This window comes from Oncorhynchus tshawytscha, linkage group LG33 (genome assembly GCF_018296145.1).
Source record: "Oncorhynchus tshawytscha isolate Ot180627B linkage group LG33, Otsh_v2.0, whole genome shotgun sequence".
NCBI classification, from domain to species: domain Eukaryota; kingdom Metazoa; phylum Chordata; class Actinopteri; order Salmoniformes; family Salmonidae; genus Oncorhynchus; species Oncorhynchus tshawytscha.
Window position 1 is genome coordinate 12,982,194 of NC_056461.1, and position 19,468 is coordinate 13,001,661.

The window sequence follows — 19,468 nt, forward strand, 5'->3', positions numbered from 1 at the left end:
TTTGTCTCCCAGTTTCTGTTGGGAAGCTGACTGAACCAGGTTTACCTTTCGGATTTTGCCTGTCATAAGCTCTATTCTAATTCCCTAGGCCTTGCCACCACCATGCTTGAAAATATGAAGAGCGATGTGTTGTGTTGGATTTGCTCCAAACATAACACTTTGTATTCATGATATAAAGTTCATTTCTTTGCCACATTTATTGCAGTTTTACTTTAGTACCTTATTGCAAACAGGATGCATCTTTCGGAATATTTGTATTCTCGGCTACCTTCTTTTCACTCTGTCATTTAACCTCTACGGGATTGGTGTCCACCCCGTGGAACGGTTGAGCTAATGTAGGCTAATGTGATTAGCATGAGTATGTAAGTAACAAGAACATTTCCCAGGACATGGACAGAAAGCTTAAATTCTTGTTAATCGAACTGCACTGTCCAATTTACAGTAGCTATTGCAGTGAAAGAATACCATGCTATTGTTTGAGGAAAGTGTACAGTTCTTGTCACGACTTCTGCCGAAGTCGATGCCTCTCCTTGTTCGGGCGGTGTTTGGCGGTCGACGTCGCCGGCATTCTAGCCATCATAGGGAAACACTATGATCCTGGTTGTTGTGGATCGTTTCTCTAAGTCCTACCGTCTCCTTCCTCTGCCTGGTCTCCCTACGGCCCTACAGACTGCGGAGGCCTTGTTTTCGCACGTCTTCCAGCACTACGGGGTGCCTGAGGATATAGTGTCTGATCGGGGTTCCCAGTTCACTTCGAGGGCCTGGAGGGCGTTCATGGAACGTCTGGGGGTCTCGATCAGCCTTACCTCAGTTTTTCACCCCGAGAGTAACGGGCAGGTGGAGAGAGTTAACCAGGATGTGGGTAGGTTTCTGAGGTCCTATTGCCAGGACCGGCTGGGGGAGTGGGCAGCTTTCGTGCCCTGGGCAGAGATGGCCCAGAACTCGCTCTGCCACTCCTCCACTAACCTCTCCTCTTTCCAGTGTGTATTGGGGTATCAGACGATTCTGGCTCCTTGGCATCAGTCAGACCGAGGCTCCTGTGGTGGACGATGGTTCCGGGGCGCAGAGGAAACATGGGACACCGTCCATGTTCACCTTCAGCGAGCTGCACTGCGCCAGAAAGTTGGCGCAGACTGTCACCGCAGTGAGGCCCCAGTGTTCGCATTGGGGGACCAGGTCTGGCTCTCGACCCGAAACCTGCCCCTCCGCCTGCCCTGTCGGAAGCTGGGTCTGCAGTTTGTGGGGCAATTTAAAGTCCTGATGAAAATGAACAAGGTTTGTTACAGGTTACAGCTTCCCCCCAATTACCACATTAACCCCTCGTTCCATGTGTCTCTCCTCAGGCCGGTGGTGGCTGGCCCGCTCCAAGGAGTCTGAGGTGCGGGAGGTTCCTCCACCCCCTCTGGACATCAAGGGGGCCCCGGCGTACTCAGTTCGAGACATCGGGCGAGGGGCCTTCAGTGCCTCGTGGACTGGGAGGGGTATGGTCCAGAGGAGAGATGCTGGGTTCCGGTGGAGGACGTGTTGGATCCTTCAATGCTGCGAGAGTTCCACCGTCTCCGTCCGGATCCCCCTGCGCCTCGCCCTCCGGGTCGTCCCCGAGGCTGGTGTCGACGTGCAGCTGGAGCCGCGTGTCAAGGGGGGGGGGGTACTGTCACGACTTCTGCCGAAGTCAATACCTCTCCTTGTTCGGGTCTTCTAGCCATCGTCGATCCATTTTTCATTTTCTATTTGTTTTGTCTCGTTTTCCCACACACCTGGTTCTCATTTTCCTCATTATGTGTTGTGTATTTAACCCTCTGTTCCCCCCATGTCTTTGTGTGGTATTGTTTATTGTAAGTGGTTGTGCACATTTTGTATTACTGGTGCGCGTCGGTTTATTGTGCCCATACTTTGTTCTTATGCTGTTGGTTTTACTATTAAACTGCTCCGGCTATTATCAAGTTCTGCTCTCCTGCGTCTGAGTTCCCTGCCACCAGATACGCACCCCTTACAGCTATGAACTTGAAAATGTATTAATAAACCAAGTAGGCACATTTGGGCAGTCTTGATACAACATTTTGAACAGAAATGCAGTGGTTCATTGAATCAGTCTAAAACATGGCACCTACAATGCTGCCATTTAGTGGCCAAAATCTAAATTGCACCTCATCTGTAATATTACATTTTGGCCTTTCTCTTGCATTTCAAAGATGATGGGGAAAAAATACATTGTAGGTGTTTTTTTCTTTGTATTATCTTTTACCAGATCTAATGTGTTATATTCTCCTACATTAAGTTCACATTTCCAGAAACTTCAAAGTGTTTCCTTTCAAATGGTGTCAAGAGTATGCATATCCTTGCTTTAGGTCCTGAGCTACAGGCAGTTAGATTTGGATATGTCATTTTATGCGAAAATTGAAAAAACGGGTCCAATCCTTTTGTTAGTGCATTGATAAACCATCCAAGGTGTTATTAATAACTTCACCATGCTCAAAGTGATATTCAATGTCTGTTTATTTTTTATTTATACCCATCTACCAATAGGTTCCCTTCATTGTGAGGCACTGTAAAACCTCCCTGGTCTTTGTGGTTGAATCTGTGTTTGAAATGCACTGCTTGACTGAGGGACCTTACAGATAATTGTATGTGTGGGGTATAGAGATGAGACTTACGACAGGCCATTGCAAATATGGTTATGTGCCATTTTCAAGGTAATTTAGGTGATTGAAGTGATTGAAACCATTTTAGTAATTTCCTCACGGTTCCCTCCCCTCTTGTTTGTTTGTTTTGTTTAACCTTCTTAACCCTCACACCTTACTCCTCCCCTCCTCCTCCTCCTCTCTGTAATCAAGCCCCAACATCACTCTGGTCTGCCACAGGACTGACTGATTGGTTAAGGGCTTCTGGCAGGCGACCAATGATGTCCCTGCTACAACAGCATCACTGTCACAGGGATCATTCAATAATCACTCATCATTGCTGTCTGACCCTTTCTTCTCTCCTCTCTCTATCCACCTCTTTCTCTACTCCTTCTCTCTCGCTCTCTCTCTCTCTCTCTCTCTCTCTCTCTCTCTCTCTCAAAGAAACACAATACTCTTTCTAAAGACAGAGTTTGTCATTGAAATACTCTTGGCAAGATGAAATAGACGTGTCTCTCTCTTCTGTCTGACTGAGAAGCCACAGTTAGAACAGAGCCCAAATAACAACCATAACCAATTATATCCCTTCTACACAACTGTGCCCATAAATAATGACCCCCCCCTCCCCACCATTCATAATCCCAGCCCTGTCCCTCTTCGTGTCCCCATGACAAAGGGACAATCACAGTGGCTGGTTGTTTGGAGGTGAAGGGGGGAGGCTGCGATGACAGAATGAGTCATACCTCAACACTGCGTCACAAAACAGCACCTTGGTAACCATGGCCACACTCTCTTCTCTGCATACAGTATGCTACACATGCATCCTATCACACAGAAAGCAGCTTATTTATGCAGTCAAAGAGATACACCCCCTTTAGAATACACATGAGGAGACTCCAGTCTTACACACTTCATCCCATCACTGCAATGTTATATCAAATATGGGTTTATGGCTACAGACAATTTGATTGCAGGGTACTCAGGGAAACAGAACTAGAGCAATCTTACTGGTATAAAAGGTAGTAAATAAGCTGCTGAAACAATAACTGGTATTCAGAGCAGGAGTAATGTCATCCAACCATGGCTAGGGAAGACAGGTGACTATTAGGGACATGAACGCAAAAGAGTGGTGAAAACCACGACATCATTTACAGAGTTTGAGACATACAGACTTACCGAAGGCTAGGATTCCAGCACACACGTACATACAAACACACCCTACAGTCTCCTTAGCATGCAGATACCTGAAGTCACTGTCCTCTGGGGGTGTAAAGCTGACGATTCAGCTACAATTCACTGTCTGAATAGCATGTTTCACCAAGACACCATGTCAGACAATGCTTTGGTTCCAACCTGAGTCCACTCAAAGTAAAACAATAAAAAAAGACATGACTTCCTCTTCCTCTGTTCTGATCACTCCAACACCCTCTGCAATATACTGTACATTGCCCTGATACAGAGGAATTCAAACCAACGTAAATTGGCTTAATCTAGCAGTAAATTAGCCTGCCTTGAAGCGGCACCTTTTTTTTACAAAGGCACGCAGAGCAGCCCTCTTAGCCTGTATAAAGAGTGATGTACTGCAGGTTAATGTGTATGTGGGACCTCTCACTCACTGGAAATAAACAAGCAGTGTTACAGTCGCCTCTAAAAGACGGCTACATATAGAAAGTACACCCACTGTGGCTGCGGCTCAAATGGCCCCCTATTCCCTATATACACTACTTTTGACCAGTGCACTATAGGGGAAAAGGGTAGCATTTAGAATCAGACTATGAATTGAAAGGTAATACGAGTGAAGGGTGGCCATGGAGTGCCTGTCAATAAATATTTGTGACAGCCCAGGCTAAAATAGACCGCTGGGATATGTGCCACTGGGCTGGGGGGAGGACAAATTATGACCCCCTTCAGCATGTCTAGTCATTTACTTTATCCTTTCTCTCTCTCACTTGCCCATTCATATATTTCTGATGGATTAAGGTAAAGTGAATTAAAGATGGATACGTTTTTCAGTCCTTTTTCCTAATCTATACAATTTACGTGCCCCCAGACAATTGTTTTTTTGTTTGTTTCTAACTTGTTTTTTTTACGTATTTTGTAAGTAATGTTGCCGCGACCGTCTCTTATGCCCGAAAATAACTTCTAGACATTAGGACTGCGATTACTCAGCACGGACTAGCAGAATCCTGTTTTTCCTTTCACGACTCTGACGAGCCCGACGCGAAGGATATACTGCTTCCTCGGGAACAGGCCCCGATCCCCGTGATCTGTGTGAAGAGGAGGCGGAGAAAGAGGGGCCAGAATACATAGGCGGTCAGAAAAACCCACACTTCTCTCCATTCTGCTAGCAAACGTAAAATCCTTGGAGAATAAAATTGACGAGTTACGCAGAAGATTAAACTACCAACAGGACATTAAAACTGTAACATCTTACGCTTCATGGAGTCGTGGCTGAACGACGACAATATCAACATGCAGCTGGCTGGTTATTCAATGTATCGGCAGGATAGAACAGTGGCGCCTGGTAAGACAAGGGGCGGCGGACTATGTATTTTTGTAAATAACAGCTGTTGCACGATATCTAAGGAAGTCTCGAGCTATTGCTCGCCTGAGGTAGAATATGTCATGATAAGCTGTAGACCACACTACCTACCGAGAGAGTTTTCATCTGTATTCTTCGTAGCTGTTTACATACCACCACAGTCAGAGGCTGGCACTAAGACAGCATTGAATTAGCTGTATTCCACTATAAGCAAACAAGAAAACGCTCACCCAGAGGCGGCACTCCTAGTTGCCGGGGACTTTAACGCAGGGAAACTTTAATCCATGTAGCATGTTAAATGCGCAACCAGAGGAAAAAGAACTCTGGACCACCTATACTCCACACACAGAGACGCATACAAAGCTCTCCCTCGCCCTCCATTTGGCAAATCTGACCATAATTATATCCTCCTGATTCCTGCTTAGAAGCAAAAATTAAAGCAGGAAACACCAGTAACTAGATCAATAAAAAAGTGGTCAGATGAAGCAGATTCTAAGCTACAGGACTGTTTTGCTAGCACCGACTGGAATATGTTCCGGGATTGCTCCGATGTCATTGAGGTGTACACCATATCAGTCATTGGCTTCATCAATAAGTGCATTGATGATGTCGTCCCCACAGTGACTGTACATACATACCTCAACCAGAAGTCATGGATTACAGGCAGCATCTGCACTGAGCTAAAGGCTGGAGCTGCCGCTTTCAAGGAGCGGGACTCCAACCCAGAAGCTTATCAGAAATCCCGCTATGCCCTCCGATGAAACATCAAAAAGGCAAAGCGTAAATACAGGACTAAGATCGAATTGTACTACACCAGCTCTGATGCTCGTCGGATGTGGCAGGGCTTGCAAACCATTACAGACTACAAAGGGAAGCACAGCCGAGAGCTGCCCAGTGACACGAGCCTACTAGACGAGCTAAACTACTTCTATGCTCGCTTCGAGGCAAATAACACTGAAATATGCATGAGAGCACCAGCTGTTCCAGAAGACTGTGTGATCACGCTCTCCGCAGCCGATGTAAGTAAGACCTTTAAACAGGTCAACATTCACAAGGCCACAGGGCCAGAAGAATTACCAGGACATGTACTGTGACCATGTGCTGACCAACTGGCAAGTGTCTTCACTTCACTGATATTTTCAACCTCTTCAAGTTCCTTGGTGTCCACATCACCAACAAACTAACATGGTCCAAGCACACCAAGACAGTCGTGAAGAGGGCACAAAAAAACCTATTCCCCCTCAGGAGACTGAAAAGATTTGGTATGGGTCCTCAGATCCTCAAAAGGTTCTACAGCTGCACCATCGAGATTATCCTGACTAGTTACATCACTGCCTGGTATGGCAACTGCTCATTCTCAGACCGCAAGGCACTACAGAGGATAGGTGCGAATGGCCCAGTACATCACTTGGGTCAAGCTTCCTGCCATCCAGGACTTCTATACCAGGCGGTGTCAGAGGAAGGCCCTAAAACTCAAGCCACCCTAGTCATAGGCTGTTCTCTCTGCTACCGCACGGCAAGCGGTACCAGAGCACCAAGTCTAGGTCCAAAAGACTTCCAACTAGCTTCTACCCCCAAGCTACCCAGACTATTTGCATTGCCCCCCCCTCTTTACACCACTGCTACTCTCTGTTGTCATCTATGCATAGTCTTCCTACATGTACATACTACCCGCACATTGATTCTGTATTGGTACCCCCCTGTATATACAGTAGTCTCGCTATTGTCATTTTACTGCTGCTCTTTAAATACTTGTTACTTTTAGCTCTTATTCTTATCCATATTTTTTTGAAACTGCATTGTTGGTTAAGGGCTCGTAAGTAAGCAGTACACTGTAATGTTTACACCAGTTGTATTCGGCGCATGTGACGAATAAAATGTATCTTGCTCGATATTTTTGTCTTTCTGTCTCTTTCGCCTTCTCTCCTAATCTGTTAATCTCTCTTTCTTCAGCATCCTTCTCTTTCTGCCTCTCCCTGACAAAGGCAGTAATGTCCAGACACAGTCCCTCTCCACATCCCTGATCACTCCAGAACAAGCACCATCAATACTGTCTACACAGTACACACATCCACTCAGGACCACTCACACAAACAAACACACACCACACACGCGCACACACTCACTCACACAAAGAGGAACAGACAACACTGCTCTGTGGCACAGCTGAGCCAGTGAAATGAAAAGGAATGTCCGTACACTCATGATCAATGCATCATTTTCTATTTATTAGGCTGAGCTTTCGGTTGTCAGACCTTCATCAGAGCATACAAAAACACACAACGACGCACAAGGCCACACGTAGGAAATGTGCGTCAATGCAATCAGACACGTTGCACATCAGCAACAAAAGCACCAGGAGGCACATCAGTAATCAATTATCTCAGAAAGGTGTGACTTGATCCAGTATTTTTTTATTTCATTATTTTAACGAGGGTCATCCTTTAATATGTTTCCTCTTAACCCCTGGCTTTATGTGGTTCCTTTCATTTCTGACTTCTTTAACCCGATAACCGTGTACAAGTTCCCATAGGCCCACCCCTTTCGCATTTTTATTTAGTTCTTGGTCTTCACACCTGTTTCTAGGCTTTTGAAGTGTTTATGCATTATGTTCAAATGTAATTTTAAAAAAGGTACAATTATGTCAAAACTATACTGAATCCCAAAAATATCTATACTGACTCAATCAAGTCACACTTTTCTGAGACAATTGAGATAATTGATTACTGATTGCTTTGTATGCACGTGTTTCACATCATGTCTGATTGCATTGACGCAAGTTGCCTATATGTGGCCTCTGGCATTGTGTGGTTTTGGATGCTCTGATTCCTTTTAATTTCAGTGTTTCTCGTTATCTCCTGCATCTCAGCAACATTCAGGTGTGCCACATATCCACTCAAGATTCTACAGCTGAGCCAGTGAAAAGAGAGGAAGGTTGAGAGGAAGAACGAGTGACAGAGAATCAGAAACGTGTCTTTTGCCCCAGGCCCACACCTGCACTGATTACTATTCTGTTGTGCTTCATCCCAGACCAAGGACAGGGTGCTAGCTTGCCTTTATCACTGCACCTGCTAGCTTGCCTCACAGATCACTGCACCTGTACATAGCCCATCTATCTACCTCATCCCCATACTGTATTTATTTATTTATCTTGCTTCTTTGCACCCCAGTATCTCTACTTGCACATTCATCTTCTGCTCATCTACCATTCCCGTGTTTAATTGTTATATTGTAATTACTTTGCCACCATGGCCTATTTATTACCTTAACTCACTTATCTTACCTCATTTGCACTCACTGTATATATACTTTTTGTTCTACTGTATTATTGACTGTATGTTTTGTTTATTCCATGTGTAACTCTGTGTTGTTGTATGTGTCGAATTGCTATGCTTTATCTTGTTCTCAACTTGTTCTCAACTAGCCTACCTGTTTAAATAAAGGTGAGGTGGAGCGGGTGACAGTAGACCGTAGGCCAGGGGAGAGCCAGGGGAGAGCAGTGCTGGAATATCAATAGGCCTGCATTAGTTCTGTGAAGACATGTAACATCTCTCTCTCCTTCACTTCCTCCATCCCTCATCTCCTCTGGTTCTCAGCATCTTCCCTTTCTTTCTCTCTGGACAGATCAGACGTCATCGCTGTGGCAGTGGTGTTTTTAATTCATGTTTGACAGAGCTGTAATGAGTCATTTCATATGAGATGGAGAGAGGAGATGAAGCCAGTAAGATGATGAGACTGAAAGAGGGGGAAAAAGAGAAAAACAGTTGAAGGGAGAGAAGGACCGTAGACAATTTTAGAGTAAAAAAGGATGAAGCAGAGAGAGGATAGGCGAGAGAAGATAGGAGTAAAAGGAATGAATAGAATCAAAGAGTAGGAATATTAGAGAGGACATAAATAAAAGCCTATACCAGACGAGACTAATCACCAGTATTAATGTTTACCCGATTATAAACCCAATTCAATTTGTTTTCCTTCTGTACAAGGGACGGGAGATCAATATGAGGAAAATATCTCCTATCAGAGCACCCCTGTCTCTATGATTTACCAGGAGATTATGAATACACACACACACACACAAACACACACAGAACGAGGGCTTATAAAATCCATATGACTAACCTGAATACACACAGCCCCAGTGCAGAGGGGATATGATATACTATAGGATGATGAAGATGGAGGACGAAGGGCACTGGGACATAATGTTATCAATTTCACTCACTCTCTCTCTCCCCCCCTCTATCCTTCATATCCTAATCTTCTACAAACACACTAAGGTAACAGACACCTGACACTCACACACACAAAGATGACATCCCACACACTCAAGCCCTACACACACTGTCAATGTCTAGCAGCACTGCATAGACACAATGCAGTGTTATTTGGGAACAGTCTCATGGTCCCATTTGGAGAAAACACACACACACCTTAAACTACAGTTACGTGCAGAATCGTCACATGTTAACTCGCATCCCATCCATCTTTGTTTATTGACGTCGCTCCCTCAAGGACAAAACATCCCATTCAGAAGAGAAACCATGACAGGAATCGAGCCACGTTATGAATTCACATTCTCACTGAGACAAATATGTCGGTTATGTCAACTGAGATCTTTCACAATAATTGACACACACACACGCACCTGTTAGAACATTTTTTTTTTTCTCTCAAGATAGGGTGGTCACATTTTCAAGGCTGATGTAGAACAGAGATTATTCAATTTAAAGTAAAATTTACTCAATGAAAATGTAATTATGCAAATTAGATACTTAATATGCACATTAGGCAGTACAGAATACATAATTACAGTAATTTAAGCCCAATAATTTAACATCTGTTGGTCATATTATTTACAAATCTTCATGCTTTATGCAAAACTGAGACTATGTAACAATTCCTGAAATTATAATACAACTTTTATACTATTTTATGCAAATTAGATACCTAACATGCTAATTAGTCTGTACAGAATGTAATAATTACAACACGTTAAACCCATTCATTTAAAGTAAGGTGTTCATATTGTTAACATATATTGTCGAAGTAAGGTGCATGTTGTAACTATATGGGTGTTACCAGGTGTAAAGGTTCTCTTTAGTTGAAGGAGAGTCGGACCAAAATGCGGCGTGTAGATTACGATTCATGTTTAATGACAAACACACTAAACACAAACACTACAAAACAATAAACGTAATGAACGTAACGAAAACCGAAACAGCCTATACTTGTGTAAACTAACACAGAACAAGGACATCAGGACACTAAGGACAATCACCCACGAAACACTCAAAGAATATGGCTGCCTAAATATGGTTCCCAATCAGAGACAACGATAAACACCTGCCTTTGATTGAGAACCACTTCAGACAGCCATAGACTTAACTAGAACACCCCACTAAGCTACAATCCCAATACCAACACACCACATACAAAAACCCATGCCACACCCTGACCTGACCAAATAAATGAAGATAAACACAAAATACTTCGACCAGGGCGTGACAGAACCCCCCCCCCCCTAAGGTGCGGACTCCCGGACGCACATCAAAACCATAGGGAGGGTCCGGGTGGGCGTCTGTCCATGGTGGCGGCTCCGGCGCGGGACGTGGACCCCACTTTATCAATGTCTTAGTCCCTCCTCCTCGCGTCCTAGGATAGTCCACCCTCACCGCCGACCATGGCCTAGTAGTCCTCACCCAGAATCCCACTGGACTGAGGGGCAGCTCGGGACTGAGGGGCAGCTCGGCACTGAGGGGAAGCTCGGCACTGAGGGGGAGCCCGGCACTGAGGGGGAGCCCGGCACTGAGGGGGAGCCCGGCACTGAGGGGGAGCCCGGCACTGAGGGGGAGCCCGGCACTGAGGGGGAGCCCGGCACTGAGGGGGAGCCCGGCACTGAGGGGGAGCCCGGCACTGAGGGGAAGCCCGGCACTGAGGGGAAGCCCGGCACTGAGAGGAAGCCCGGCACTGAGAGGAAGCTCGGCACTGAGAGGAAGCTCAGGCAGGTAGTTGGATCCGGCAGATCCTGGCTGGCTGGTGGTTCTGGCAGATCCTGGCTGACTGGCAGATCTGGAAGAGCCTGGTTGACTGGCAGATCTGGAAGAGTCTGGTTGACTGGCAGATCTGGAAGAGTCTGGTTGACTGGCAGATCTGGAAGAGTCTGGTTGACTGGCAGATCTGGAAGAGTCTGGTTGACTGGCAGATCTGGAAGAGTCTGGTTGACTGGCAGATCTGGAAGAGTCTGGTTGACTGAGATCTGGAAGAGTCTGGCTGACTGGCAGATCCTGGCTGACTGGCAGATCTGGAAGAGTCTGGCTGACTGGCGGATCCTGGCTGACTGGCAGATCTGGAAGAGTCTGGCTGACTGGCGGATCTGGAAGAGTCTGGCTGACTGGCGGATCTGGAAGAGTCTGGCGGATCTGGAAGAGTCTGGCTGACTGGCGGATCCTGGCAGACTGACTGCTCCGTGCCTGCCCGGTCTCTCTAGCCCCCCGGTAACCACAGGAAGTTGGCGTAGGTCTCCTACCTAGCGTCGCCATGCTCCCTGTGAGCCCCCCCAAGAAATTTTTGGGGCTGACTCTCGGGCTTCCATCCGCTTCGCCGTGCTGCCTCCTCATACCTGCGCCTCTCAGCTTTCGCCGCCTCCAGTTCTGCTTTGGGGCAGCGATATTCTTCAGGCTGAGCCCAGGGTCCTTCACCGTCCAGTTCGTCCTCCCATGTCCATTCCTTCTCTTGCTGCACCTTGGGGCGGCTACACTCCCCTGGTTTAGCCCAGGGTCCTCTCCCGTCGAGGATTTCATCCCAAGTCCAGAAATTCTTGTCACGCGGCTCCTGCTGCTGCTGTTGCCTGTTACCACGCCGCTTGGTCCTGTTGTGGTGGGTGATTCTGTAACGGTTCTCTTTAGTTGAAGGAGAGTCGGACCAAAATGCGGCGTGTAGATTACGATTCATGTTTAATGACAAACACACTAAACACAAACACTACAAAACAATAAACGTAACGAAAACCGAAACAGCCTATACTTGTGTAAACTAACACAGAACAAGGACATCAGGACACTAAGGACAATCACCCACGAAACACTCAAAGAATATGGCTGCCTAAATATGGTTCCCAATCAGAGACAACGATAAACACCTGCCTCTGATTGAGAACCACTTCAGACAGCCATAGACTTAACTAGAACACCCCACTAAGCTACACTAAGCACCCCACTAAGCTACAAAACCCATGCCACACCCTGGCCTGACCAAATAAATGAAGATAAACACAAAATACTTCGACCAGGGCGTGACACCAGGGATTGTAACAAAGTACATATAATTGGGATTCCATAATAATGAACAAAAAGCAGGGTTTCTATTTACCAATTAGTAACTGTTGGGTTGTGTATATCACAGTTATATTGTATTCAGTAGACCAACTGATTAGGCCTCAAGTACCAAATAATACACCCAACCCTGTGCCCATGTGCCACCTGCATACACACAGCCTAACACAGACACACACTTCTCAACAAACCACTTCACACACAGCCTAACACAGACACACACGTCTCACTAAGTCTGTACTGTAACACAGAAGGTTACTAGTCTAACAACATAGCTTACTTGTAAAGCATGAAACACACTGAGAATCTCACTGTCAATAGACTGCCCAAACACAGTACACACAACACTAAATACTTCCTCCAAGCTAGCTAACCACTGTACCTAGTATTGACATTATAATTAAATCCCAATTAGCTAGATTAGCTAGTTTACCTGAAACAGCTGCCTGTGTTAACTGCACAGTTAGTGCAGTGTCCATAGCTAACGTTAGATAGCATCCCAAATGGCACTATTCCCTATATACTGTAGTTCACTACTTTAGATAGACCATAGAGCTCTGGTCAAAAGTAGTGCACTATATAGGGAACAAGGTGACATTTGGGACGCAGTTTGTCTTTCGAAACAGGATATTTCATCGGGATTGCCAGCCAGGATACACGTCCACAGACCTCAAGCCATTCCCAGACTTGGCTCAAAGCAGTAGAAGCAAATTCCCAGTCTACAGTCCTGTTCCAGTCAGACATCTAGTGACTTGATGAGGGTATAGTGATGAACTGTTAGTTTGACAGTTATTGCCTTTAAGTGGGTCGTAATACGGAGACAGTGTATGAGTTCAGTACTCAGCTACACTGATAATAATCCTGGTAGACAGCGGCCCACACACACCAGAGAGAGAGAGCGAGAGAGAGTAAACACAGTTTAAAGAAGGTTATACTGTAACTAGACAATCAGCTCATGACTGTACTTGTTGTTGACCTCTGTTACAGACACACTCCTACGATTAGCTCTGTGTACAAGGAGAGGATGGGTTGCAGAGTTGAGGTAGTTCAGGAGGAGGACATGGGGATGGGGGGGGGTGACTGGTTACTGGCAGGAAGGAAGGGAAGGCTCAAGAGGCCTCGTTTTTGCTGGAGAGAGAGACAGAGAGGGTAAACCCAGGCAATGGGTCACGATCCTGAACTTTTCATCGCCAGTCACATCCAATTACAGATGACAGAGGAGAGGAGACAGGCTCTAATAGGAGGATGCAGAGGCAGAACTATGGCTGCAGCTGTCTCCCTGTGTGTGAGAGAGAGAGAGCAGGGAGAGAGACTGCAGTAGAGTGGTGTGTTAGTGGGCCATGGAGGCGTGATGGTGGGAGGATGAGGTTGGCACGCGCTGGGCTCTGTGGGGGCTATACATGGCATATGTGAAGAGAGGGAGAGGAGGGGTGCAGCTGCTGGGGGTGGACAAGTAGAGATGGGGATTGGTGAAACCAGTGGGTATTGAGGGAAGAGCTATGGGAGTCAATGGTTCTTCAAAGGCGTGTGTGTGTGTGTGTGTGTGTGTGTGTGTGTGTGTGTGTGTGTGTGTGTGTGTGTGTGTGTGTGTGTGTGTGTGTGTGTGTGTGTGTGTGTGTGTGTGTGTGTGTGTGTGTGTGTTGTGACAACATGGATGGGGTGTTCTAGAATGTCGCAGTCAGATCAAAGGAGATTGAGATGCAGTGGGTGGAGACCTTCTCCGTCCCTCTCCCACAGTGTGTCCATCATTATCCTCTACCTCTCTATCAAACTCCTTAGAGTCAAATCAGGTGAGAGGGGGAGAGAGAAGGAGAGAGATGCTGTGTGTTTGTCACTACCTTGCAGTGAGAGTGGAGAAACACTGTAGTCATTACAGTAGCAGAATAAACTGGGCCATCAGCAGACAAACAGAATGAACCACACACACACACACACAGAGAATGAACCACACAGCATAGACCTACCGAGCCATTACAAAGCAGCTCTGAAGATCACAACGGATTTTGGGTTTGATCAGAGACAGCATTTTACAGGGAGAACTCCCGGGACTCTCTATTTCATCTGGGTATAGCTAGCTATACCTAGCTCAAGTCCTTCAGACTAGCTAACAAACCCCATTAACTAGAGCAGCTATCGCTAACTCATAGCTACAACAGCTAACTAGCCCCATCCACTCTGCCAGAGCAGCTTTGGCTAACTAAATTGATCTTGAACAGAAACTCAACTCAGACACCTGTGGCTAATTCTCTGTGACTAAAATTGGACAACTAATGTTTTCTCATTGAACCTTTATTTAACTAGGCAAGTCAGTTAAGAACAAATTCTCATGTACAGCCTACCCAAACCTGGGCCTATTATGTGCCACCCTATGGGACTCCCAATCACGGCCGGATGTGATGCAGCCTGGATTTGAACCAGGGACCACAGTGATGCCTCTTGCACTAAGACGCAGTGCCTTAGACCGCTGCACCACTCAGGAGCCCAAAGGACTGGATAAGAGTTTTTAGGTGAGATTGAAAGCATTTCAGTGATAAGCACAATGAATATTAGATGCACCGAGCAGTTCTGTTCAGCAGTCTAAAGGACACACCACCCCCAGGCACACACAGCCTGCCTCCGATTATAGCCGACTCTCTTGCTTTCCCGTGGATAACCAGTCACCACCAGCCTTTTAGTTAGCTACCCTTTGCCTGGTTAAGAAAGAAGCTCCTTTACTAAAGGAAAAACAACAGCAGCATTGAGTTTAATAGTGAAACAACAGTCGAGCTACGTTTTTCTAACCCTCTACTATAGAAAAGTAGGCCATCTTTGAATGTGTGGTCTCGTTCAACCCTCTCACTTTCCCCACTGCATTTCATAGCCTGGTTCTGTAGCCACTATAACCAAGTCTCCCTCGTTTCCTCAGAGAAAACGGCTTGATTCTAGCCTTTACCAAAAAAGATATGAGCCATATACCAGCTCTACTTTTTCTTTCTTTCTATCTACTCTCTCCTACACCTGTGTAAACTACAACACTGTCTCACCTACACCTGTTAAAACTACAACACTGTCTCTCCTACACCTGTGTAAACTACAACACTGTCTCACCTACACCTGTTAAAACTACAACACTGTCTCTCCTACACCTGTGTAAACTACAACACTGTCTCACCTACACCTGTTAAAACTACAACACCGTCTCTCCTACACCTGTTAAAACTACAACACCGTCTCACCTACACCTGTTAAAACTACAACACTGTCTCACCTACACCTGTTAAAACTACAACACTGTCTCACCTACACCTGCTGAAACTACAACACTGTCTCTCCTACACCTGTTAAAACTACAACACATTTGTCAGCTACACCTGTTAAAACTACAAAACCGTCTCTCCTACGCCTGTTAAAACTACAAAACCGTCTCTCCTACACCTGTTAAAACTACAACATTGTCTCACCTACACCTGTTAAAACTACAACACTGTCTCTCCTACACCTGTTAAAACTACAACACCGTCTCACCTACACCTGTTAAAACTACAACACTGTCTCACCTACACCTGTTAAAACTACAACACCGTCTCACCTACACCTGTTAAAACTACAACACATTTGTCACCTACACCTGATTAAACTACAACACTGTCTCTCCTACACCTGTGTAAACTACAACACTGTCTCACCTACACCTGTTAAAACTACAACACTGTCTCTCCTACACCTGTTAAAACTACAACACCGTCTCACCTACACCTGTTAAAACTACAACACTGTCTCACCTACACCTGTTAAAACTACAACACTGTATCTCCTACACCTGTTAAAACTACAACACTGTCTCACTTACACCTGTTAAAACTACAACACATTTGTCAGCTACACCTGTTAAAACTACAACACCGTCTCTCCTACACCTGTTAAAACTACAACACTGTCTCACCTACACCTGTTAAAACTACAACACTGTATCTCCTACACCTGTTAAAACTACAACACTGTCTCACTTACACCTGTTAAAACTACAACACATTTGTCAGCTACACCTGTTAAAACTACAACACCGTCTCTCCTACACCTGTTAAAACTAAAACACATTTGTCACCTAAACCTGATTAAACTACAACACTGTCTCACCTACAGCTGTTAAAACTACAACACTGTCTCACACCTGTCAAAACTACAACACCGTCTCACTTAGACCTGTCAAAACTACAACACTGTCTCTCCTACACCTGTTAAAACTACAACATTGTCTCACCTACACCTGTTAAAACTACAACACTGTATCACCTACACCTGTTAAAACTACAACACTGTCTCACCTACACCTGTTAAAACTAAAACACATTTGTCACCTACACCTGATTAAACTACAACACTGTCTCACCTACAGCTGTTAAAACTACAACACTGTCTCACACCTGTCAAAACTACAACACCGTCTCTCCTACACCTGTTATAACTACAACACTGTCTCACCTACACTTGTTAAAACTACAACACTGTCTCTTCTACACCTGTTAAAACTACAACACTGTCTCACCTACACCTGTTAAAACTAAAACACATTTGTCACCTACACCTGATTAAACTACAACACTGTCTCACACCTGTCAAAACTACAACACCGTCTCACTTAGACCTGTTAAAACTACAACACTGTCTCTTCTACACCTGTTAAAACTACAACACCGTCTCTCCTATACCTGTTAAAACTACAACATTGTCTCACCTACACCTGTTAAAACTACAACACTGTCTCTCCTACACCTGTTAAAACTACAACACCGTCTCACCTACACCTGTTAAAACTACAACATTATACCTGCTTTAACCACCCACTGCACACCTCACACTCTGCCCTCAAATACAGTATGTCTTGGATAATTAACATAAGGAACCATACGTGTGATCAGACCATGGCTTATATTAAGGTTACTACAAGCCTCCCTCCGTTGATCTATGTGCATCGTTGGAGTGGGATTTCTGGAGTAGAGGATACCTTTTGGTAACATGATATCGTCCACGGTCCCTCTCCCATTTGCAAGGGGGCGATAGCAACGTTTTTCATTTTTGTCTTTTCATTTAGTTAAAGCAAGGAAGAGTCGCTTTTCCTTGCTAGTAGTAGTTATGTGGCAGCCTGGCTAGCTGGTTTTAGCCTTGCTAAAAACTTAGCGAGCTAGCTAGCCTTTTCAGCTTCCCACATCTCCATGTGAAATAATCTTTATAACAATAATTTTATAATTTTTATAATTTATAATTTTATAAATATTTTTATACTTGCTGGTGTAACCTAAAACATTATTCCAGTTTGATAGGCTGCTTGTGTATTAATTTCCAGCAGCTAAAAGTAAAACGTTATCATGTTTTGGTCATGGAGAAAAAAAGCACATGGCTAGCCACTTGCCTACACCAGGTTCTACCATTTCACAATAGCCTATATCACTGGTCCTAAACAAAATACCTTGTTCGGGGGATTCTTGTTGTTTGGTTTACTGTCTGAACAGTTACTGAGATTATATTTGGTTATCAATGCAAAATAGGCTACTTTGATGAATAGCCTATTTAGCATATAGATCAGATCAAGAAACCAAGCGGCAAAACTTTTCAGGTAGTAAAAAGGTATGTTGAATGTCGGAGTGTATTTACAAGGGCCCTTTTGTAACGAAAAACATTGCAACACTCCAAATCTTGCGTCTGCATAGAGCTTGTAGTAATCGGCTCAATGGCCAAACTTAACCTGTGGACCAACGGTCAGTCATACACCGTACATAGGCTAGTTATCATAAAGGATTCACAACAGAGGTCATAGGTTACAAAACAAATACATAGGCTGAATGTCCAACATCATTAATGCCAGGAAAACCCCTGGGGATCTGATCGCTGAAAGAATGTATACAGAATTCCTATTGTTCTGATGATTGACTATTTACCCAGCATCAGCATTTATATTTGGATGTGTAAATCCAATATTTTATTCATATTAAGAGTTTATGAATGTAATATTCACAGAGCTCTGTGATCCAGCTAGCTTACAGTCTCTGTTGGATGACGTCCCTGAGTAGTGTCACTATGGAAGGCTGGCAGGCTGTCTCTCCCTCCCTCTGAGATGAAGCATGCCTGGATCTCTCTGTTAATCCATCTGTTCTGGTAAACACAGGCCTCGCTGACTGGCAAACACAAACACCCAGACACACAAACAGACACACACACACACACATACACTGGTAGACCATTTATGGCTCACACACTCACGAACACAACATTTTGTGTAGACATCCATGGAGTCATTGGTATGCAATGCACACACGCAGGCATATAAACAACACACACATTGTATGATAAGCACACACACAAACATACACACAAACAAACATACACACAAACAAACACACACACTAACCTGCAGGGTCCATGACCTCCTCGATGACCGGTGGCAGGTGTAGTCCGTCCATGGTTGCCCTGGCAACTCAGTGTGGGGGATTAGGGGGAGGTGTCGTGTGGGTCCAGATGCTCTCTTGTACTGCAGAGGTCGAGTGATGGATGAGTATAGGGGGACCAGGGCAGAGAGAGACAGGGGGAAGATGACGCAGACGAAGCCCAGGAAGGCTCCTCAAGCTCCGGGTAGACTCAGCCGCAGCAGCCCCTCCATCCTGGAGGTGAGAGAGAAGCACAGACGCTGGAGAGCAAAGAGACAAACTGAGTGAGGGACCACAGTCTGAGACGCATGCAACAAAGAGACAAACTGAGCGAGGGACCGCAGTCTGAGATGCATGCAACAAAGCGACAAACACTACAGCTCTCTCTCAAACTCACTCAGATACTACACAATTCACTCTCTAGACCTCCTTTTGTTTTGATACTGCACTTCTGTCTTCTTTTTACTTGAGCTGTTATTCTATAACCCTTTCCTGTCCTTTCTCTCTCTCTCTCTCTCTCTCTCTCTCTCTCTCTCTCTCTCTCTCTCGCTATCTCTCTCTCTCTCTCTCTCT

At 45.1% G+C, this 19,468-nt stretch overlaps 1 protein-coding gene across 1 annotated transcript in view; it reads right to left on the reverse strand.

Annotated features, from left to right (window-relative positions):
• The window catches only part of LOC112214276 (coiled-coil domain-containing protein 136-like), a 51,276-nt gene extending 32,345 nt beyond the window's left edge, over positions 1 to 18,931 (reverse strand). Inside the window, 1 exon segment of the mRNA XM_042311716.1 lies at positions 18,880 to 18,931. Within this exon segment, the coding sequence (XP_042167650.1) occupies positions 18,880 to 18,931 (52 nt within the window).
• Positions 18,932 to 19,468: the final 537 nt, after the last annotated feature.